The following is a 21,989-nucleotide window of genomic DNA, read 5'->3' as shown; positions in this document are numbered from 1 at the left end:
GTCGTCTGGTCCCGCTGGTCTCGCTCGGTCGTCTGGTCCTGGTCATCTGGGTCCCTCGTCCTGGTCATCTGGGTCCTCTGGTCCCTGTCATCTGGTCCTCGTCATCCTGGTCCTCTGGGTCATCTGGTCCTCGTCTCTCGTCATGGGTCCTCGTCTCCTGGTCCTGTCATCTGGTCCCTGGTCCTCGTCTCTGGGTCTCTGGTCCCTGTCATCTGGGTCCTGTCTCTGGTCATCTGGTCCCTCGTCTCGGTCTGGTCCCTGGTCCTCGTCATCTGGGTCCTGGGTCATCTGGTCCTCAGGTCTCCTCGTCATCTGGGTCCCTCGGTCCTGGTCCTCTGGGTCATCTGTCCCTGGTCCCTGGTCTCTGTCCTCGTCATCTCGTCATCTGGTCCTGGGTCGTCTGGTCGTCATCTGTCATCTCTCCTGGTCTCCTCGGTCCTCTGGTCATCTGGTCCTCGTCTCCTGGTCATCTGGTCCCTGGTCCTCGTCCTGGTCATGGTCATCTGGTCCTGGGTCATCTGGTCTCCTCAGTCATCTGGGTCCCTGGTCTCTCGTCATCTGGTCCCTGGGTCATCTGGTCCTCCTGGGTCATCTGGTCCCTCGTCTCTGGTCATCTGGTCCCTCGTCATCCTGGTCTCCTCGTCATCCTGGGTCTCTGGTCTCCTGGGTCATCTGGTCGATCCTCTCCCTCGTCATCTGGTCCCTCGTCCTGGTCTCCTGGGTCCTCGTCATCTGGTCCCTCGTCTGGTCTCCTCGTCTCCTGGGTCCTCGTCATCTGGTCCCTCGTCTCTGGTCCTCTCGTCATCTGGTCCCTCGGTCTCCTGCCTCTCGTCCCTCGTCATCTCGTCTCTGTCCTGGTCCCTCGTCTCTCCCTCGTCTCCTCGTCATCTCGTCCCCTCGTCATCTCGTCCCCTCGTCTCCTCGTCTCCTCGTCCCCTCGTCATCTCGTCCCCTCGTCATCTCGTCCAGGGCCGCGTGTCTCCAGTTGTCTCCAGGCATGTTGAAGCTGGACCTTCCTCCTCCGGGACCTTGTATTCTACTAATTGAGTCTTAATTCATATTCAGGAGTTAGATTCCCTCTGAAACACGAGGGCTCGACCAGGAAGTCTCCGTGACTTCATTGTACGAAGTGCCCCTGAAGGCACCACGGTCCTTGAACACTGTTGAATACTTATTTATGGTTCATTAAAGCTATAATGTGGTGCTCATCTACCATCTGAGTGTTGTTGTTGAATGTATGCCTTTAGCCTTAAAGTAGTTAGTTGTTGTTTTCATTCACCTGCGTGTTTACTCCATGTTGTTGTGTACAGGTCCTCATGTTGACTAATAAACCTGGCTCCATTCAAACCGATACACATGACGTCACTCAGTTATCTTAAATTAATGTCGCTAACTGAATAAATCCGTCCTGTCCTGAAACGAGCACGTGAAGCGCCGGAAGTGATGTTGACAACTCCGAGGTCCGTGAACGCAGCATAAACGTCGGTTTCACTTCGGTAGCCATGGCGGCGTTCACGTCGTTCACGTCGTTCCGGTCCCCTCGGAACCCCGAGGAGTGAACCCGTCCGCCGGACCCCCGTGGACCCGCATCAGAGGGAAGTCCGGGTCCGTCCGGGACGTTTCCGCGTACGGAAGCCGGCGCGTTCAAGACATTTTAGCGCAGCTCGCGACAAGCTAACGTCCGCAGCACGACGCGTCTGGAGGAACTGGGTCCAGGAGGAACCGGATCCAGGAAGAACCGGGTCCAGGAAGAACCGGGTCCAGGAGGAACCTCTAGCCTCATCCGGTCCTCCCGCTGCCATGTCGGGCCCGGGCTGCTGAGCTGCGGGTCTGCTGGTCTCCTGTCGCGGTTGGTGAGTAGCGGCTCCGCTAGCTCCGGTAGTCTCCGGTAGCTCCGATAGCCCCTAGTAGTCTCCGTTAGTCTCCGGTAGTCTCTGGTAGCTCCGGTAGCTGTAGTCCCCGGTAGCCCCCGGTAGCCCCCGGTAGCTCCGGTAGCTCCGGTAGCTGTAGTCTCCGGTAGCCCTGGTAGCTCCGGTAGCTGTAGTCTCCGGTAGCCCCGGTAGTCTCCGGTAGCCCCCGGTAGCTCTGGTAGCTGTAGTCTCCGGTAGCCCCGGTAGCTCCGGTAGCTGTAGTCTCCGGTAGCCCCGGTAGCTCGTGTCGTGACTAACGCTGCTCTCCGCAGGTGGAGATGGATGGTGTCCTCTGGAGCTCCTCTGGGCTCCGGGAGTCATTCAGCCGCTCCAAGACCGCCGCGGACACGCTGTCCAGGCTGGCCCGCCTCATCGCGCGGGCCGGGCCCCAGCGGGACCTGGAGCAGCCGGGCCCCCGGGACCTGGAGCAGCCGGGCCCCCGGGCCGCGTGTCCGGGATGCGGCGAGCGGCCCCGGGGGGCGAGCCGCGCGCTGCCCAAGCTGCACGGCTGCGCGTCCTGTGGGCGCGAGTTCTCCCTCAAGTCGACCCTCCGGCTGCACCGGTGCGGCCGTGAGCTCCGTCCTGGGGGCTCTCCGCCGGGGGCCCCGGGCCCCGCGTGCACAGCCCCGCGGGGCCTCCATCAGCACGCCGGTGGTTGCGCGGCGCCGCACCCGGCAGGTGTAGCCGGTGCAAGGATCCCGACAGGTGATTGTCCTCCGGCTTCTGCCGGAGCCTCGAGCCGCTCGCCCCCCCCGGGGCCCAGCGGCACTCAGGCGGCGCTGCAACGCCACACGACCCACCGCGCAGAGCCGGGGTCAAAGGTCAAAGGAGACGGTCGCGGTGGCGACGTGAAGACGGAGCGGAGCGCCGAGGTGACCGGAGATCTGATTAAAATGCCCGCATCCAGAACCAAGCTTCTGGACTGCCGGTCCTGTGACCTGGCCTTCAGGAGCATCTCCAAGCTGCAGCTGCACAGGAAGGAGGCGCACAGCCGGGAGAAGAGAGTCCTGCCGGCGCCGCGGCCCGCCAGGCGCAGGAGAGCGTGCACCTACGCATGTCCGGTCTGCAGCAAGGTCTTCTTCCACCACCTGTCCCTCAGGGCCCACTGCAGGCAGCACCCCACCTGCAGCCTCAGCACCAACCCATCCCAAAGTCCTCCTGTAGGGGGCGCCACCAAAGAGCCACCGCAACACGGACCACACGGACCCGGCACAGCAGACGAGCAGCCGGCGAGGGCCGGGCCAGGGAGGCCCAGGAAGGCGGTCAGAGCCGAGAACAAGGCTCCTGGTCCGGGGCGGTGCCGAGCCGAGCCTGAGGAGGAGGAGGAGGAGGAGGAGGAGAGGGAGTTCCCGTGCCCCTCGTGTGCTGAGGTCTTCTCTCTGCAGGCGCAGCTCCAGCAGCACGAGGAGCTGCACCGGGCCTCCGTGAAGAGCCGGCCGTGCAGCGTGTGCAGCAGCCAGGTGGAGGCCTGCGGGCGGCCGGGCTCCAGGAGGCGGCGGCCGTACCACTGCGGGCCTTGTCTGCAGGGCTTCTCCGCTCTGGACTCCTTCCTAGAACACTGCCAGGAGCACCTGAGGGTCCGGGTGGAGGAGGACGGCGTCGGCAAAGCCTGAGGGCCGCCCGAATGCTGTCAGCATTTGCCTTGTTGCCTTGAGGAGCGCGATGAGACCTTCTGACCCCGTGTGGGTCCACCTGCCCCCGACGCTCCGCCGGTACCTGTGGGCCGGTACCTGTGGGCCGGTACCTGTGGGCCGGTACCTGTGGGCCGGGGGAGTTGTCATGGAGGCTGGAACACAACGAGCTCACGGCACCAGAGCGGCCGTGTTTAAGTTGTTCACTGCCGACCGTATCCTGAAGCCTCCCAGAGTTCTCTCTGTCAACCGGTTCTGACAGGCGCCACCTGCTGGTGGTCCAGCTGCACTTCAGCTGCTGTGAAGTCATCAGTGACCAATAAGACGAGGGCCCTGTGTGAACCCCACGAGCAGCAGGAGCTCTGACCCCTCCGACCCCTCTGACCCCTAACGGTCCAGTGAAGAGAAGCCGCGAGCAGCCTTAAGGACGGATCCACAAGCAGGAAGCTTTTCTGAGGAGCCAGAGATCTATTGATCACTCTATTGATCACTCTATTGGTCACTCTATTGGTCACTATTGATCACTCTATTGGTCACTCTATTGGTCACTATTGATCACTCTATTGGTCACTCTATTGGTCACTATTGATCACTCTATTGGTCACTCTATTGATCACTCTATTGGTCACTCTATTGATCACTCTATTGGTCACTATTGATCACTCTATTGGTCACTATTGATCACTCTATTGATCACTCTATTGGTTACTCTATTGGTCACTATTGATCACTCTATTGGTCACTCTATTGATCACTCTATTGGTCACTCTATTGATCACTCTATTTTTACACCAGATGTCGTCTGCTGTATTTTAGTTATTTTTCTTACACATTTTGCAATAATTCGTCAGTGGCGTTTTGTCTGGGACCGAGAGGGAGGCGCCCTGCCTTGGGCAAGACTGTTGGCGACGTGTGGACGGCGTGTTGATGTGTTGACATGTTAGCGTGTTGATGTGTTGACGTGTTGGAGTGTTGATGTGTTGAGATGTTGACGTGTTGTGTTGACATGTTGGAGTGTTGACGTGTTGACATGTTAGCGTGTTGATGTGTTGACGTGTTGACATGTTGGAGTGTTGATGTGTTAACGTGTTGATGTGTTGACATGTTAGCGTGTTGATGTGTTGACATGTTAGCATGTTGATGTGTTGACATGTTAGCATGTTGACGTGTTGACATTTTGGAGTGTTGACATGTTGGAGTGTTGATGTGTTGACATGTTAGCGTGTTGATGTGTTGACATGTTAGCGTGTTGACGTGTTGACATGTTGGAGTGTTGACATGTTGGAGTGTTAACGTGTTGATGTGTTGACATGTTAGTGTGTTGACATGTTGGAGTGTTGACGTGTTGACATGTTGATGTGTTGACATGTTGGAGTGTTGACATGTTGGAGTGTTGATGTGTTGACATGTTAACGTGTTGATGTGTTGACATGTTAGCGTGTTGACATGTTAGCGTGTTGATGTGTTGACGTGTTGAGCTGTTGACGTGTTGATGTGTTGACATGTTGGAGTGTTGATGTGTTGACGTGTTGGAGTGTTGATGTGTTGAGATGTTGACGTGTTGTGTTGACATGTTGGAGTGTTGACGTGTTTACATGTTAGCGTGTTGATGTGTTGACGTGTTGACATGTTGGAGTGTTGATGTGTTAACGTGTTGATGTGTTGACATGTTAGCGTGTTGATGTGTTGACATGTTAGCATGTTGATGTGTTGACATGTTAGCATGTTGACGTGTTGACATTTTGGAGTGTTGACATGTTGGAGTGTTGATGTGTTGACATGTTAGCGTGTTGACATGTTGATGTGTTGACATGTTAGCGTGTTGACGTGTTGACATGTTGGAGTGTTGACATGTTGGAGTGTTAACGTGTTGATGTGTTGACATGTTAGTGTGTTGACATGTTGGAGTGTTGACGTGTTGATGTGTTGACATGTTGGAGTGTTGACATGTTGGAGTGTTGATGTGTTGACATGTTAACGTGTTGATGTGTTGATGTGTTGACATGTTAGCGTGTTGACATGTTAGCGTGTTGATGTGTTGACGTGTTGAGCTGTTGACGTGTTGATGTGTTGACATGTTGGAGTGTTGACGTGTTGACATGTTGGAGTGTTGACATGTTGGAGTGTTGACATGTTGGAGTGTTGGTGTGTTGACGTGTTGACATGTTGGAGTGTTGACGTGTTGAGATGTTGATGTGTTGATGTGTTGACATGTTGGAGTGTTGACATGTTGGAGTGTTGACATGTTGATGTGTTGACATGTTGGAGTGTTGACGTGTTGAGATGTTGACGTGTTGAGATGTTGATGTGTTGACATGTTGGAGTGTTGACATGTTGGAGTGTTGACGTGTTGACATGTTGGAGTGTTGACGTGTTGATGTGTTGACATGTTGGTGTGTTAACGTGTTGATGTGGTGACATGTTAGCGTGTTGATGTGTTGACATGTTAGTGTGTTGATGTGTTGACATGTTAGTGTGTTGACATGTTGGAGTGTTGACATGTTAGTGTGTTGACATGTTGATGTGGTGACATGTTAGCGTGTTGATGTGTTGACATGTTAGTGTGTTGATGTGTTGACATGTTAGTGTGTTGATGTGTTGACATGTTAGTGTGTTGATGTGTTGAGATGTTGACATGTTAGCGTGTTGATGTGTTGACATGTTGATGTGTTGACATGTTAGTGTGTTGATGTGTTGACATGTTAGTGTGTTGATGTGTTGACATGTTAGTGTGTTGATGTGTTGACATGTTAGTGTGTTGATGTGTTGACATGTTGATGTGTTGACATGTTAGTGTGTTGATGTGTTGACATGTTAGTGTGTTGACATGTTAGTGTTGATGTGTTGACATGTTAGTGTGTTGATGTGTTGACATGTTGACATGTTAGTGTGTTGATGTGTTGACATGTTAGTGTGTTGACATGTTGATGTGTTGACATGTTAGCGTGTTGATGTGTTGACATGTTAGTGTGTTGATGTGTTGACATGTTAGTGTGTTGATGTGTTGACATGTTAGTGTGTTGACATGTTGATGTGTTGACATGTTAGTGTGTTGATGTGTTGACGTGTTGAGATGTTAACGTGTTGATGTGTTGACATGTTAGCGTGTTGATGTGTTGACGTGTTGAGATGTTGACGTGTTGACATGTTGGAGTGTTGACATGTTGATGTTTTGACGTGTTGATGTGTTGACGTGTTGAGATGTTGATGTGTTGACATGTTGGAGTGTTGACATGTTGATGTTTTGACATGTTGGTGTGTTGACATGTTGATGTGTTGACATGTTAACGTGTTGACATGTTGATGTTTTGACATGTTGGTGTGTTAACGTGTTGATGTGTTGACGTGTTGACGTCACTGAGGGATCCGGCGTGTTGACGTCACTGAGGGATCCGGCGTGTTGACGTGTTGACGTCACTGAGGGATCCGGCGTGTTGACATGTTGACGCGTTGACGTCACTGAGGGATCCGGCGTGTTGACATGTTGACATCACTGAGGGATCCGGCGTGTTGACGTCACTGAGGGATCCGGCGTGTTGACGTGTTGACATCACTGAGAGATCCGGCGTGTTGACGTGTTGACATCACTGAGGGATCCGGCGTGTTGACATGTTGACGAGCCGCTGCTCGACACGCTCTATTTGCTTTGGTGAATTCACAATGATCAACACCAGGTTGTTGTTGTTGTTCAGGATTTTGAGTTACGGTTTTCAAAGTTTAACTGTGAAAATGTAAACAGTGATTTATGTTTGATGCTTCCACTTTTATTTTTTCAAGGTCTCTAAATTTGTTTTTGGCTCTTTCTAGATGATTATAATTAAAACAATTCTCATTAAATGTTTTGTGTCTCTGTTTTTTTTTTCATCACACATCATTTAAATAAAAAGAAATGTGAAGCTATAAAATAAGATAAACTCAAATGTAGGCGTACTCCTGTTCTGACTTAATTTACTGAGTTTGCTCTCTTTATTGTTGAAGCTCGTCTAGGAAGGACACCTGCTGGTGTATTTTGGCATCGCACCTTAAGTGCCTTTGTTTTGTCAAAGAGCTGTATGGCTCTAGGCGGGGGGGGGGGGGTAACCCTAACCCTTCAAGACTTGAGCGCCCTGCATTCTGGAGCCTCATTCCTTCTCACTCCCTATCTGTCTGTGCCTTGTAAGGATGCACACAATTGCTCAGACAGAATAGTAAGAGGACGAATACACAGCGGGTGAAGACAAAGAAGCAACTTCGAATCACTCAACTCTCAGAAACGCACAGCTACAAAATGACGACCTGGCAAGAAGATAAAGCACAAGCGACTTTAGAAACGAGGTCTCGCGTAATCAGCAGGTCCAGCGCATCAGCAGCTAGCAGCGCTGCCACAAGAGCTGCGGCTGGAGCATCAAAAGTGAGTTTGCCTCCGCAGAGAAGGAAGCCGTTCTGCTTCGGGAGAAAGCTCTCATTGAAGAACAAAAGCAGAAAGTATGAGCTGAAGCAACACGCCGTCTAGCAGGTGGAGGCTGGTCTTCACACGACAGTCAGAGAAGCAGACGTCCGTCAGGCTGCAGCCGAGCGGGAAGACGACCAGCGACTGGATTCAGGCGCTGGAGGCGGAGCTCAGAGGACCAGGCCGTCCTCTTCAAGCAACCGCTCCGCTGCTCAATTGTTCCCACAGCTGAGCGGGTCTCCATGACGATCACCATCAAGCAGGCACCCCATAATAGCCTCTTCTCACACAGCCAACCTCCCACTGCCTCGCGGAGCCGACTACGTGGGCCCAAAGAACATTCCAACGCCGAGCGGGTCCCCCCTAGCGCCCCCTTCTCATGCGACATCGGACCCCTGCACTGGTGCGCCACCTCCAATGCCAGACTTCTCCACATACTTGACAAGGAAAGAGATGGTGAGCTCAGGATTGACCCAATTCGTCGAGCGCCCAGAGAACTATTGGGCATGGAAAACGTCTTTCCAAAGCATCACACAGGACCTCAACCTGACACAGAAGAACTTGACCTACTCGTCAAATGGCTTGGTCCGGAGTCAGCCACTCGTGCCAAGCGAATCAGGTCCGTCCATGTCACAAGTCCAGATAAAGCAGTGGAGACCATATGGCAGCGTCTAGAGGACTGCGACGGCTGCCCAGAGGTGATCCAACATGCCCGACTGAAACGGCTTGAAGACTTCCCTCGCGTCTCAAATAAAGACCCTCGCCAACTGAGAGCTGGGAGACCTGCTACAAGAGCTAGAGTCTGCCAAGTGGAGCGGCCTAACACCGGGGCTTGCCTATCTCGACTTGGCTAGAGGTGTGAAACCCATAGTTGAAAAACTCCCATACGGCCTTCAAGAAAAATGGGTCACACAAGGCTCCAGACACAAAGAAGAGTTCAAGGTATCATTTCCACCTTTCAGTTTTTTTCGTGAAGTTTATCTGCAATCAAGCAAAGACTCGAAATGACCCGAGTTTCTTCTTCTCCTCATCCAATGACTCAAACAGCATGAAACAGACAGAGCAGTCAATGTGACAAACCATCCGTCTTTGTTAAGAAAACTGAGGTGTCAGCAGGGACTCTAAACTTTCCCAACAGACAAGCAAAACAATGAACCAGACAAACGTTGTGCCATCCACAACAAACCTCACCCCCTCTTCAAGTGTCGGGCCTTTAGGATTAAGCACCTGGATGACCGTAACGCCTATCTTAGAGAAAATTATATTTGTTATCGTTGCTGTGCCTCCACTAAACATGTTGCAAAAGACTGCAAACTGTCTGTTAAGTGCAGAGAATGTGGCAGTGACAAGCATGTGTCTGCCCTACATCCTGGTCCCGCCCCCTGGTCATCTGAAGAGACCAAGAGTGAACCAGAGCAAAGCGAACAGCAACTTGATGTCACCACGAAATGCACAGAAATATGTGGCACCTCTCCCCAGCCCAGGTCGTGCTCCAAAGTATGCCTGGTCAAAGTTTATCCTTCAAAACATCGTGAAAGAGCTCAACATGTTTATGCAGTATTGGATGACCAGAGCAACAGGTCAGTGGCCAAGACACCGCTCTTCCACCTGTTCCGCATTGGAGGCGACTCCTCTCCCCACGCGCTGAGGACGTGCTCAGGCACAGTTAGACGGCATGTCGCTTCACAGTCGAGTCACTCGATGGGAAACCTACAGGAGCACTTCCTCCCCTCATCGAATGCAACACAATGACAGATGACAAGTCAGAAATTGCAACGGCGGACATCACACGACACTTTGCTCACCTCTCTCCGGTGCGAGACAAGATACCACCTCTAGATCCGGATGCGCAGATACTTCTTCTCCTGGGGAGAGACGTCCTGAGAGTGCCCAAGGTACGTGAGCAGTACAATGGACCTCACAACACACCGTATGCACAGCGCTTAGATTTGGGCTGGGTCATCGTAGGCGAGATCTGCCTCGACAGGGTCCATCAGCCAGCTGAAGTTAATGTCTACAAGACGAACATACTCTCTAATGGCGGAACCTCATTCTTCACACCTAAAAGCATCCGAGTCAAAGAGCGAGGGGGCCCTGGTGCCCTCGTGCCGCCCTGACTCACCACGTGAAGCTTGTCACTCATGCACCTCATCGACCAAGACCGCCTTGGAGAGAACATGTTCAAGAGAAACGCAAATGACGAAAAACGTGCCCTCTCAATCGAAGACAACATCTTCCTGGAGGCGATGGACAACGGTGTGTTTCTCGACGTAGACAACCACTGGGTGGCGCCATTCCGCTCGCCGAGAACACGGCTGCCGAACAACAAGGACCAGGCAATGAAGAGACTGACTTTGTCACAGCGCAGGTATGAAAGAACACTTCTTTGAGTCCATGCAGAAGGTCATCGAAAACCGTCAAGCCGAACCCGCTCCACCCACGCAGCCTGGTGAGGAGTTGTGGTATTTGCCGATCTTTGGAGTTTATCACCCCCAAAAGCCAGACAAAATTAGAGTGGTGTTCGACTCTAGTGCTCAGTTTCACAACATCTCACTCAATGATGTCCTACTCACCGGGCCTGACCTCAATAACACACTGACTGGCGTCCTGCTACGCTACCGCAAAGAAAAGATTGCCATGACTGCTGACATTGAGCAAATGTGTTTCAGCTTCAAGGTGAGAGAAGACCACCGCAACTATCTTTGCTTTCTGTGGCACAAAGACAACTGCCCCAGCAAATCATTGACTCCAGAATGACTCCATGTGTTCGGGAACAGCCCCTCCCCAGCTGGAGCGATCTCCGGGCTCCAGCGCGCAGCAGAACGTGGCGAAGCAGAATACGGCAAAGACGCCAAAGGATTTGTTTTGCGCAACTTTTACGTCGACGATGGGATTACTTCTGTCTCCAGCGAAAACCTGGCTGTTGATCTTCTGAGAAGGACACAAAGAATGCTGGCAGAAACCAAGCTGAGACTCCACAAGGTGGCGTCTAACAGCACCAGTCATGGAGGCTTTCCCCCTGAGGAGAGAGCAAAGGAACTGAAGGACTTTGATTTGAGTGCTGACACATGACCTCTTCAGCGGAGTCTTGGCATTAGCTGGGATTTAACAACAGACCGCTTCACATTCAGTGTCACGAGAAGTCAACCCGTTCACGAGGAGAGGGACGCTCTCAACGGTCAGCCTGGATGACCCTCTGGGACTTGCGTCTCCAATCACAGTGCAAGGAAAGGCTCTTGTCAGAGACTCCACCTCTCTGCAGCAAGACTGGGATGAGCCTCTCCCGACAGAAGAGGGCTCAGTGGGCAGCATGGACGGCATCCCTCACCGACCTCGAGCTCCTGCACATTCCAAGACCTTATGTTCCAGTCTCTCAAGCCCATGACAAAGAGCTGTGTGTCTTCTCAGACGCATCCATTCTGGCCATAGCAGCAGTGGCGTATCTGAGGGTCAAAGATTCAAAAGGTCAGTGCCATGTTGGATTAGTGATGAGCGAGGCCAAGCTCTCACTGTCCCGCGCTTAGAGCTGTCGAGCTCATGGAGCTCATAAAGGACGAATTAGACACAGAACTGTGTGTGAAGTTCGACACAGACAGCCGTGTAGAGCTCGGCTACATTCACGACAAGAAGATTCCACATGTACGTAGCCAACAGAGTAACGTGGATACGAACATCCACAGCACCTCATCAGTGGCAATATGTCCGGACAGATCGGAATCCAGCCGACCACGGCACCAGACCCATGCCTCCAGCTCACAAACTGGTTCTCTGGACCTGCGTTCCTGCAACAGCCAGATGCAGCAGGAAACAGTGGGGTGGAGCATTTCCAGCTCATAGGCCCAGATCTGGACGTGGAGATTCGACCCCAAGTACCCACATTGGCCACCAAGGTCACAAACCCGTCGCTAGGCACACACAGATTCCAATGCTTTTCTAGCTGGAAATCTCTTGTGAGAGCTGTTGCCACACTCACCCATGTAGCAAAGTCATTCTCTCAATCGACTGACACACAGACCTGTAAGAAATGGCATACGTGCATGAAACCTGGCACGACAGAACGTTCACAAGCCAAGGCGACCATCATCAAAGCTGGACAGCGACAAGCGTCCAAAGATGAATTCAAAAGCCTAACAACACAGAAGTGTCACAAGACGGCTCGAGAGACTCGATCCCTTCATCCACAGCGAGGGACTGACGAGTGGGCGGTGGCTTACAAGCAGCTGATCTTTCTGACCAAGAAGAGCATCCTCTGATCATGCCACCAAACCCCCGTAGCCAATCTGCTCATTCAGCACGACCACAGTCAAGGCCGTCACTTCACCGTGGGCGCGATACTCAGCGCGGGACTGTGGATCCTTAAAGGTCAAATCTCTGGTCTAATCCACCAATGCGTCACGTGTAGGAAGATGAGAGGAAGGCTTGAAAATCAGAAAATGTCCGATCTGCCAGCGGACAGAGTGTCTGTGGATCCTCCCTTCACACACAGGGCTGGAGGTCTCTGGCCCCCGGAGCGTTGTGACGCACAAGAGGCGGAGCGCAGAGAACAAAAGGTGGGCCGGCATGTTGCTGCTGGTCACCTGCGGGTGACCGAGAGTCAACGTCAAGCTTCATCAATGCCCTCCGTCGTGTCCTGGCTATTAGGGGGTCAGACAGAGGCACACACTTTGTCCTGCAGAGAGCGACCAATCAACACAAGATCCAGAGATCAAAAGCTTCTTGCAAGACCGAGGCTGCACCTGGTGATTCACCGCATGGGAGGAGCGTGGGAGGAGCGTGGGAGGAGCGTGGGAGGAGCCTGGGAGGAGCGGGAGAGAATGATCGGCGTCGCACGGCACATCCTCGATGGACTTGTGTTGACAAACAGCGCCACACGACTCACACACGAAGTGTTGACCACACTTATGGCTGAGGTCATAGCCATCATGAACTCTCGACCTTTGACCCCCATATTGTCCGACACAGAGGTTCCTCAAGTCCTCTCACCTGCGATGCTACTGACCCAGAAAGCAAGCATCGCTCCTGCCCCTCCGGGCGACTTCAAAATGGATCATCTGCACAAAAGTCAGTGGCGACAAGTCCAGAACATGGCGGACTCTTTCTGGAAAAGATGGAGACAGGAATATCTAACAACTCGACAGAGTCGACAGCCTCGAAGGAAATGGACAGAACAGGCCGAACCTTCAGGAAGGTGACGTCGTCCTGCTCAAAGACTGTCAGGTGAAACGCAAAGAGTGGCCAGTAGGACTTATCACAAAGCCATACCGAGCAGCGACAACAGAGTTCGTCACGGTCAAGACTGTAAATCAAGGGACTGTAACAGAATATCTGAGACCCATTAACGATGTTGTTTTGCTGCTTTCCCGGGATAATGTAGTAATGTAGTGGTATAATATTAATCATACCAGACGGGGAGTGTTCTGACTTAATTTACTGAGTTTGCTCTCTTTATTGTTTAAGCTTGTCCAAGAAGACACCTGCTGGTGTATTTTGGTATCGCACCTTAAGTGCCTTTGTTTTGTCCCGCCAGCAAAATCCAGTCCTAACGTGTTCAAAGAGCTGTATGGATCGAAGCGGTTTCTAGCGGTCAGATCCTTGGAGTAAATACGTCCTTTTACCTGAAAAAAGAGAGAAAAGAAGAGCAACAGAGTTATCTAAAGAATGAACATCTGAAAGTAAAGTTCATCAACTAAACATTCTGGAGCGTCATTCCTTCTGCACTCTGGCTATCTGTCTGTGCCTTGTAAGGATGCACACAATTGCTAGGACAGAATACTCCGTGTTGAAAATATAGTGTAGTAGGACATTGTTTTAATCTTGTCCCTGCCTACAATGTATTCAGTCATAAAGTAATAGAGGTATTCTTAATTCATTTTGTTTGTAGCATCAGCAAACAAGATCACAATAAAATAGAAAAACTTAAATGTTCTATAAAATGTATGGAAGCCCGTTTCTGCCACTGTGATGAAAAAAATTAAGATCCTGTAAGTCATAATTATGAGATACTATCTCATAATTATGACTTCACTATCTCATAATTTCTACTTACTATCTCATAATTATGACTTCACTATCTCATAATTTCGACTTACTATCTCATAATTATGAGATACTATCTCATAATTTCGACTTACTATCTCATAATTATGAGATAGTATCTCATAATTTGGACTTAGATACTGACAGGGTGGGGCGTAACAAAGCAGAGCAGGGAAGCTGTGTTGAAGAAACAGTGAACCAGGTGAAGTCAAGATAAGGTTTGAGCTAACAGCAACTACCTTGTCACTGTACCTGCAATACAACCTTCGCAGGTAAAAGCCAATGAGAGGAGGCGACCGGCCGCTCAACAACTTGTAGAATAGCGTTATTTTCCGCTATTTTGACCGCGGTGTCGCGGAAGTTTTACTTCACCACAGCGCTGGTTAAGATATCAGCAAATGACATCTCATAATATTGAGAAACGTTTCACAGGCATGTGTGTTTCCTTATATGCGGTAAAGCAACAGAAGCAAGTGAATGCGCCCAGTTTTGGATGGACCATTTCGACCAGCTGAAAGCAGATGGCTATTTTGTTGACAACTTCATTGACAAATCACTGATCCAGTTTTGCTTCCAAAATACCATACAGGTACAGTATTCTAAAATCCTGTTGATTACAGTATTAACACAGAGACTGAGGACGATTGTAACACTTTTTGTCCAAGCTCTGTAACTCGTAGGTCATCCCTTATTGGTGATGACCTACGAGTGTTGTTGTTCAAACCATCCCTGGTCTCCCATGAGAGATAAGGGCATAAAACACAAATTATTTTCTAAAAATGTTTTTCACTCTTTCTGTCCATATATAGGAGGAACTTGATGAAGTTGTAACTGCCTGGAATGACGATCGCATCAGAAGACCAAACAATCCTCGGGCTCCTAATGGTCGACCCTCCATAATGTATGCGGTTCCCAACCTTTATGGGGCTCAGAATTTCTTGCAGTCAGCTGATCAAATGATAATAGAAATATGCCGAGAGGACTGTTGTTTTAAAGACTATCCTTGTGATGAGGATGTGTTTCACTTATGTATGGAACTTATGGCTGAGCACAATCTGGCAATGTCCGATGATCTGTATGAAATTACGGACTTGTATCTAAGACTTCGTCAAATGATTACTGATGGGCTGGGGGAATGAAATATGTGGTATGAGAAACTGTCAGCTAGACTGCTATGATGTCAATATAGCTATCAAGGTTTGCTACAGTTTCAATGTATATCTGTAGAATATATCACAGAAGTGAAATAAAAAAGATATATAATGTATTAATACTTCCTGTATCCATTTCAAATTAAAAGCCCTCGAGCGTTTCTGTGGATGGAATCCCGTCATTTGTTAAAAATGCTTTTATTGATGGCTATTATCAAAGACAAACTCGATGAAAGATTGGGCTGGCAGCAGCAGCGCTGTCTGTGTCAATTCAATTCAATTCAGTTTATTTGTATAGCCCAATTTCACAAATTACAAATTTGTCTCGGAGTGCTTTACAATCTGTACACATAGACATCCCTGACCTTTGACCTTTGACCTCACATCGGATCAGGAACAACTCTCAAATAACCCCTCTAGGGGGAAAAAAGGTCAGAACCCTTGAGGAGAGAACAGAGGAGGATCCCTCTCCAGGATGGACAGAACAATAGATGTCATGTGACCAGAAGGACAGATTTAGAGTTAAAATACATTCAATGAATATGACAGAGTGTATGAATAGTTCATAGTAGGCATATTCCACGATGGAGACCTCCACGATCCATCAGGCAGATGGCGGTGGGGACGAGGAGTGGGCGGAGTCTCAACAGTGGGCGGAGTCTCAACAGGACAGTGGCGTAGTCAGGAGCAGGAATTCCACGACCCAGACCTCGATGATCCATCAGGCAGATAGGATCTATGCCGTCTCATAGGGTCCGATGACCCCATGAGACGTGAAGTCAAAAGGACTCCGGGGAGAAAGCAGAGTTAGTAACGTGTGATTGAGAGATGAAAATTCATCCTTAAGGAGAGAAAAAAGAGGAGATAGGTACTCAGTGCATCCTAAAACGTCCCCCGGCAGCTATAATTTTTTTATCACAGTGGCGGAAACGGGCTTCCATAAAAATGCGGTCCGTTAAAGAAGTAGAACTCTGAAGAGGATCCGGAGTGTTGATTCTAGTTGATTTTCTTGCCTTTAGTACTGAAATAAATATGTCCGCTTATACACCCCCCCCCCCCCTGCAGTGTTTCCTCCGGGCCTCGTGGGGGCGCTGTGGGGAAGGAGCAGCGGGAGCATATCCGCTCTGGTGTTTACCGGTGAACTTCCGGTCCCGCGCAGCACGTTTTCCTTCCGTTGGCTTCGCAAAGCGTTAAACATCTGAACAACTGCGGCGGCTTCAGGTCACTAACAGACAACATGAGCAAAGCGCATCCTCCGGAGCTGAAGAAGTAAGTTTGGAGATGTTTAAATGAAGCGGGAATGTGTGTTGAACCCGCTTTGTGTTGTATTAAACACAGCCGCCGTTGTTCTGTTGGAGACGCGCTAACGGTAGCTCGTCTCTAAACCTAACGCGAGCTAACGGTAGCTCGTCTCTGTAAACCTAACGCGAGCTAACGGTAGCTCGTCTCTGTAAACCTAACGCGAGCTAACGGTAGCTCGTCTCTGTAAACCTAACGCGAGCTAACGGTAGCTCGTCTCTCTAAACCTAACGTGAGCTAACGTTAGCTCGTCTCTCTACCTAACGCGAGCTAACGTTAGCTCGTCTCTGTAAACCTAACGCGAGCTAATGTTAGCTCGTCTCTGTAAACCTAACGTGAGCTAACGTTAGCTCGTCTCTCTACCTAACGCGAGCTAACGTTAGCTCGTCTCTCTAAACCTAACGTGAGCTAACGGTAGCTCGTCTCTCTAAACCTAACGCGAGCTAACGTTAGCTCGTCTCTGTAAACCTAACGCGAGCTAACGTTAGCTCGTCTCTGTAAACCTAACGCGAGCTAATGTTAGCTCGTCTCTGTAAACCTAACGCAAGCTAACGTTAGCTCGTCTCTCTACCTAACGCGAGCTAATGTTAGCTCGTCTCTGTAAACCTAACGCAAGGTAACGTTAGCTCGTCTCTCTACCTAACGCGAGCTAATGTTAGCTCGTCTCCGTAAATCTAACGCGAGTTAACGGTAGCTCGTCTCCGTAAATCTAACGCGAGCTAACGGTAGCTCGTCTCTAAACGTAACGCGAGCTAACGGTAGCTTGTCTCCGTAAACCTAACGCGAGCTAACGGTAGCTTGTCTCCGTAAACCTAACGCGAGCTAACGTTAGCTCGTCTCTAAACCTAACGGTAGCTCGTCTCTAAACGTAACGCGAGCTAACGGTGGCTCGTCTGAACTCACTCTGGTCTCCTCTCTAGGTTCATGGACAAGAAGCTGTCACGTGAGTAAACTCAGCCCATCCACGGGCCTTCATGACTAAATGATCCCGTTTGAGAGATTTAAGGCCGTGTCTCCGCGGGGAGCCGGTTAGCAGCGCCTGCACAGATGAAAGCCGCCGCGCAGGAGCCGAACTTCTTCTTCTGTGGTCCTCTAGTGAAGCTGAATGGAGGCCGGCACGTGCAGGGCATCCTGCGGGGCTTCGACCCCTTCATGAACCTGGTGGTGGACGACTCTCTGGAGATGGGCCCCGGAGGCCAGCAGAACACCATCGGCATGGTGGTCAGTAGCTCCGTGTCCTACTGCCGTGCACTGAGCTCATTGGGGTGGGGTCCGCTGACCCCACAGTGACCCCACAGTGCCAAGGCCACGCCTCCAATGAGAGCGGCGCTGAGTCGTCACGGTGACCCAGACTGACCCCTGTGTGCTCTCCTTCCTCTCAGGTGATCAGGGGCAACAGCATCATCATGTTGGAGGCCTTGGAGCGCGTCTAGAGCCGGACCACGCCGTCACTTTCTGTTGCCGGCTGGCTGCTCAGCGGCGGATTCTTTGGACATATTTTGAATTGTGTAATCTTGTGAATAAATCCCGCTCTTTGTATTCCGTGTCGTGTGTTCCTGACGTGTGACGGTCTGCAGCGCTGAGCTCTGGAGCGTAAGGGGCGGAGACTGCAGGAGACGACGTTCACCGAGGAGCAGGACCAGTCCAGTTCTCCTCTTTACTATGTGAAGAAGACGGGTCTCTGAGGTTCAGGTTCTCCCCCGTCAGGTCGGCGTGAGGAGGGGAGGAGCCCGTCTGAAGAGATGAATGACAGAATATGAACCAAAGCAATGCATGATGGGAGCTGCCAGCCGCTGGAGGAACAGCTCTTCACTTTGTTCTCCAGACAGAATTCATTTATTCTAAGTTTGAATAACTTTCAATGTTTATCCATGTAGAAGAATATGAGCTGGTTGTTCAGAGCACTCCACATGAGTCCTACAATAATCATAAGATCAGAGCGGTGACATGTGATCAACATGAAGCTCCACTTGGTAGAAACTCATCATGAGGCCGACTGAGTGAACACATGGAATATATGAGGGCTATAATTAAATGCAGAAGCACAAAAATAAAAGTGATAAAATTAATTACTTATGGTAAACTTCTAAAACTGACAACTTTATATGGATTTTCTTAAATTCACATTTACCAAATCTACAGTGACATGAAACAAATGTAAAAAGTAAAAGCTCAAAGGCTCCAACTGAAAGCCTGACGTGTGAAGATGAGTGATCACTGGATCATATTTAGATCCTTTACTTATTGGGATACGAACTTCCGGGTGAACTGAACCAGTAGAGGGCGCTCTATCTGAAGGACGGACTTCCTCCTCAGGCGGACTTTTATTTTGAAAGGCTACTGTCGTCATCGTGGACGCGCTTCGTGACGTGTCTCGTGTGACCGTATGTGGAGAGCAGCCATGTCGGAGGAGGTCGGGAAGGCGCTCCAGTCGGTGGCGGAGCGGGTGAATCAGGCGGCGGCCCGCCGGCCCAAGGTAGCCGCCTCCTGGGGCCTCCCGGGGCCTCCGGGCCGCGTCGCTGCGCGGCGGCGGCGCGTCCATAACATGCACGGGCATCCGGGTTATCATAGAGCTGCATGCGCGTGGGTGTCAGCGGCTGCTCGTGCACAGTGTTCACGCGTGTGTGTGTGGGCTGCTCGGGTCTCAGTGGTCCTGATGGAGACCTGACCCCATCACGCTGGTCCTGATGGAGACCTGACCCCATCACGCTGGTCCTGATGGAGACCTGACCCCATCACGCTGGTCCTGATGGAGACCTGACCCCCTGCTGTCCTCCTCAGGCGCTGCCGGCCGTGCCGCCCCGACTCGTCGCTGTCAGCAAGACCAAGCCGCCCGAGATGGTCGTGGAGGCCTACCGGCAAGGCCAGCGCGACTTCGGAGAGAACTATGTGAGTGTCAGGCTGCTGGTAGGGACCCATGTGGACCCCTGTGGACCCCTGTGGACCCATGTGGTCCCCTGTGGACCCATGTGGACCCATGTGGACCCCTGTGGACCCATGTGGACCCCTGTGGACCCCTGTGGACCCATGTGGACCCCTGTGGACCCCTGTGGACCCCTGTGGACCCATGTGGACCCATGTGGACCCCTGTGGACCCATGTGGACCCCTGTGGACCCATGTGGACCCCTGTGGACCCCTGTGGTCCCATGTGGTCCCATGTGGTCCCCTGTGGACCCCTGTGGTCCCATGTTGACCCATGTGGTCCCATGTGGTCCCATGTGGACCCCTGTGGACCCATGTGGTCCCATGTGGTCCCATGTGGTCCCCTGTGGACCCATGTGGACCCCTGTGGACCCATGTGGTCCCATGTGGTCCCATGTTGACCCATGTGGTCCCATGTGGTCCCATGTGGACCCATGTGGTCCCATGTGATCCCATGTGGACCCATGTGGTCCCATGTGGTCCCATGTTGACCCATGTGGACCCATGTTGACCCCTGTGGTCCCCTGTGGACCCCTGTGGTCCCATGTGGTCCCATGTGGACCCATGTGGACCCATGTGGTCCCATGTTGACCCATGTGGTCCCATGTGGACCCCTGTGGTCCCATGTGGACCCATGTGGACCCCTGTGGACCCATGTGGACCCATGTGGACCACAAGGAGCTCTCAGGGGGAGCACCGTGGTCGTAGAACTTGACCTGGTCCTTTCTGCCCCTGCAGGTCAACGAGCTGGTGGACAAGGCGTCGGACCCTCTGGTAGGTCATAGGTCATAGGTCGTAGGTCAGGTGACCGGTTCAGCGTCTCTCTGTCCTCAGGTCGTGACCTCGTGTCCAGACATCAAGTGGCACTTCATCGGCCACCTGCAGAAGAACAACGTCAACAAGCTGCTGGGTGAGGAGAGGAGGAGGAGGAGGAGGAGCAGGAGGAGGAGCAGCTCTGAGCTCTTCTCCTCCTCCTGCTCCTCCTCCCCAGGTGTGCCCAACCTCTTCCTCCTGGAGACGGTGGATTCGGCCAAACTGGCCGACCAGGTGAACCGCTCGTGGCGGCGCGTCCGAGGAGCCGGCGCCCCGAGGTTAAAGGTCATGGTGCAGCTCAACACCAGCGGAGAGCAGAGTGAGTCTCCTCGCCGCCCCGCGGCCGCGAGCCGCGCTCACGCCGCCGTGTGTTGCAGGTAAACGGGGGCTGGCCCCGGAGGAGACGCTGGCCACGGTGGAGCACATCCTGTCGCGCTGCGCCGCGCTGCACTTCTCCGGCCTCATGACCGTGGGGCGCTCCGGGTACGACCTCTCGCTGGGCCCCAACCCCGACTTCCAGGTACGCCGTGGGGAGCGCCAGAGGCGGGGCTCCAGAGCGCCTCCTCCTCAGGCTGAGCGCTCACTGCGCCTCCTCCTCTCCTCAGATGCTGCTGAGCCGGCGGCGGGAGGTGTGCGCCGGGCTGGCGCTGCCTGAGGAGGAGGTGGAGCTCAGCATGGGCATGTCCTCCGACTTTGAGCACGCGGTGAGTCTCTAAGCCACGCCCCTCTTGTCAGACTGCAGACGTCTGATTGGCTGGCGTTGGAGAAGATGAGGGTCGACCTCCAGAAGATGTTATGTCAACAAGTTGAGATTCAGCTGAGAGAACATGACACCTGTCCTCCTCCTTGTCCTCCTCCTTGTCCTCCTCCCTCCCTGTCCTCCTCCCTCCCTGTCCTCCCTCCCTCCTTGTCCTCCTCCCTCCCTGTCCTCCTCCCTCCCTGTCCTCTTCCCTCCTTGTCCTCCGTGAAGATCGAGGTGGGCTCCACCAACGTGCGGGTGGGCAGCGTGATCTTCGGCAACAGGGAGTATCCCAACAGCGCCGCCAACACGCCCAACCCAAGCCCCGCCCCCAGCCCCGAGAAGACCAGCAAGAAGGTCTCCGAAGAGGCCGCCCAGAAGATGCAGCACCTCACCGTGTCTGAACACTAAGAAGACGCCCTGAAGACACCTCCCTGAGAGAGGAGGAGGCGTCCTCTGAAGACACCTCCCTGAGAGAGGAGGAGGCGTCCCCTGAAGACACCTCCCTGAGAGAGGAGGAGGCGTCCTCTGAAGACACCTCCCTGAGAGAGGAGGCGTCCTCTGAAGACACCTCCTGAGAGAGGAGGCGTCCCTGAAGACACCTCCTGAGAGAGGAGGCGTCCTCTGAAGACACCTCCCTGAGAGAGGAGGAGGCGTCCTCTGAAGACACCTCCCTGAGAGAGGAGGCGTCCTCTGAAGACACCTCCTGAGAGAGGAGGCGTCCTCTGAAGACACCTCCTGAGAGAGGAGGCGTCCTCTGAAGACACCTCCTGAGAGAGGAGGCGTCCCCTGAAGACACCTCCCTGAGAGAGGAGGAGGCGTCCTCTGAAGACACCTCCCTGAGAGAGGAGGTGGCGTCCCCTGAAGACACCTCCTGAGAGAGGAGGCGTCCCTGAAGACACCTCCTGAGAGAGAGGAGGCGTCCTCTGAAGACACCTCCTGAGGAGGAGGCGTCCCCTGAAGACACCTCCCTGAGAGAGGAGGAGGCGTCCTCTGAAGACACCTCCCTGAGAGAGGAGGAGGCGTCCTCTGAAGACACCTCCCTGAGAGAGGAGGAG

General features: G+C 52.4%; 3 protein-coding genes across 4 annotated transcripts; all 3 read left to right on the top strand.

Annotated features, from left to right (window-relative positions):
• The first annotated feature begins 1,431 nt into the window (after positions 1-1,431).
• On the top strand, positions 1,432-6,362 carry si:ch211-148l7.4 (uncharacterized protein LOC563603 homolog). Its single transcript, XM_056423826.1, has 2 exons — positions 1,432-1,853; positions 2,183-6,362. Exon 2 carries the CDS (start codon positions 2,189-2,191, stop codon positions 3,521-3,523), a length of 1,335 nt encoding a protein of 444 aa, XP_056279801.1. The 5' UTR covers positions 1,432-1,853; positions 2,183-2,188; the 3' UTR covers positions 3,524-6,362.
• Positions 6,363-16,291: 9,929 nt separating this feature from the next.
• Positions 16,292-17,995, top strand: snrpg (small nuclear ribonucleoprotein polypeptide G). The gene is made up of 4 exons (XM_056422265.1): positions 16,292-16,426; positions 17,377-17,399; positions 17,553-17,677; positions 17,839-17,995. The coding sequence occupies exons 1-4, from the start codon at positions 16,395-16,397 to the stop codon at positions 17,887-17,889; spliced, it is 231 nt and encodes a 76-aa protein (XP_056278240.1). The 5' UTR covers positions 16,292-16,394; the 3' UTR covers positions 17,890-17,995.
• Positions 17,996-18,804: 809 nt separating this feature from the next.
• Positions 18,805-21,496, top strand: plpbp (pyridoxal phosphate binding protein). 2 transcript variants are annotated; one of them, XM_056422264.1, is made up of 8 exons: positions 18,805-18,932; positions 19,238-19,345; positions 20,118-20,153; positions 20,214-20,289; positions 20,371-20,511; positions 20,543-20,712; positions 20,798-20,896; positions 21,163-21,496. In XM_056422264.1, the coding sequence occupies exons 1-8, from the start codon at positions 18,843-18,845 to the stop codon at positions 21,340-21,342; spliced, it is 900 nt and encodes a 299-aa protein (XP_056278239.1). In that variant the 5' UTR covers positions 18,805-18,842; the 3' UTR covers positions 21,343-21,496. The 2 variants fall into 2 exon arrangements, with proteins under 2 accessions (XP_056278239.1, XP_056278238.1); XM_056422263.1 differs by having other exon boundaries at positions 18,806-18,932; positions 20,570-20,712; positions 21,163-21,495.
• Positions 21,497-21,989: the final 493 nt, after the last annotated feature.

The sequence above is a fragment of the Pseudoliparis swirei genome, chromosome 9 (assembly GCF_029220125.1).
Source record: "Pseudoliparis swirei isolate HS2019 ecotype Mariana Trench chromosome 9, NWPU_hadal_v1, whole genome shotgun sequence".
In the NCBI taxonomy this organism is placed as follows: domain Eukaryota; kingdom Metazoa; phylum Chordata; class Actinopteri; order Perciformes; family Liparidae; genus Pseudoliparis; species Pseudoliparis swirei.
The sequence above is the reverse complement of the archived record's forward strand: the minus strand, read 5'-3'. Positions and strand labels throughout refer to the sequence as shown.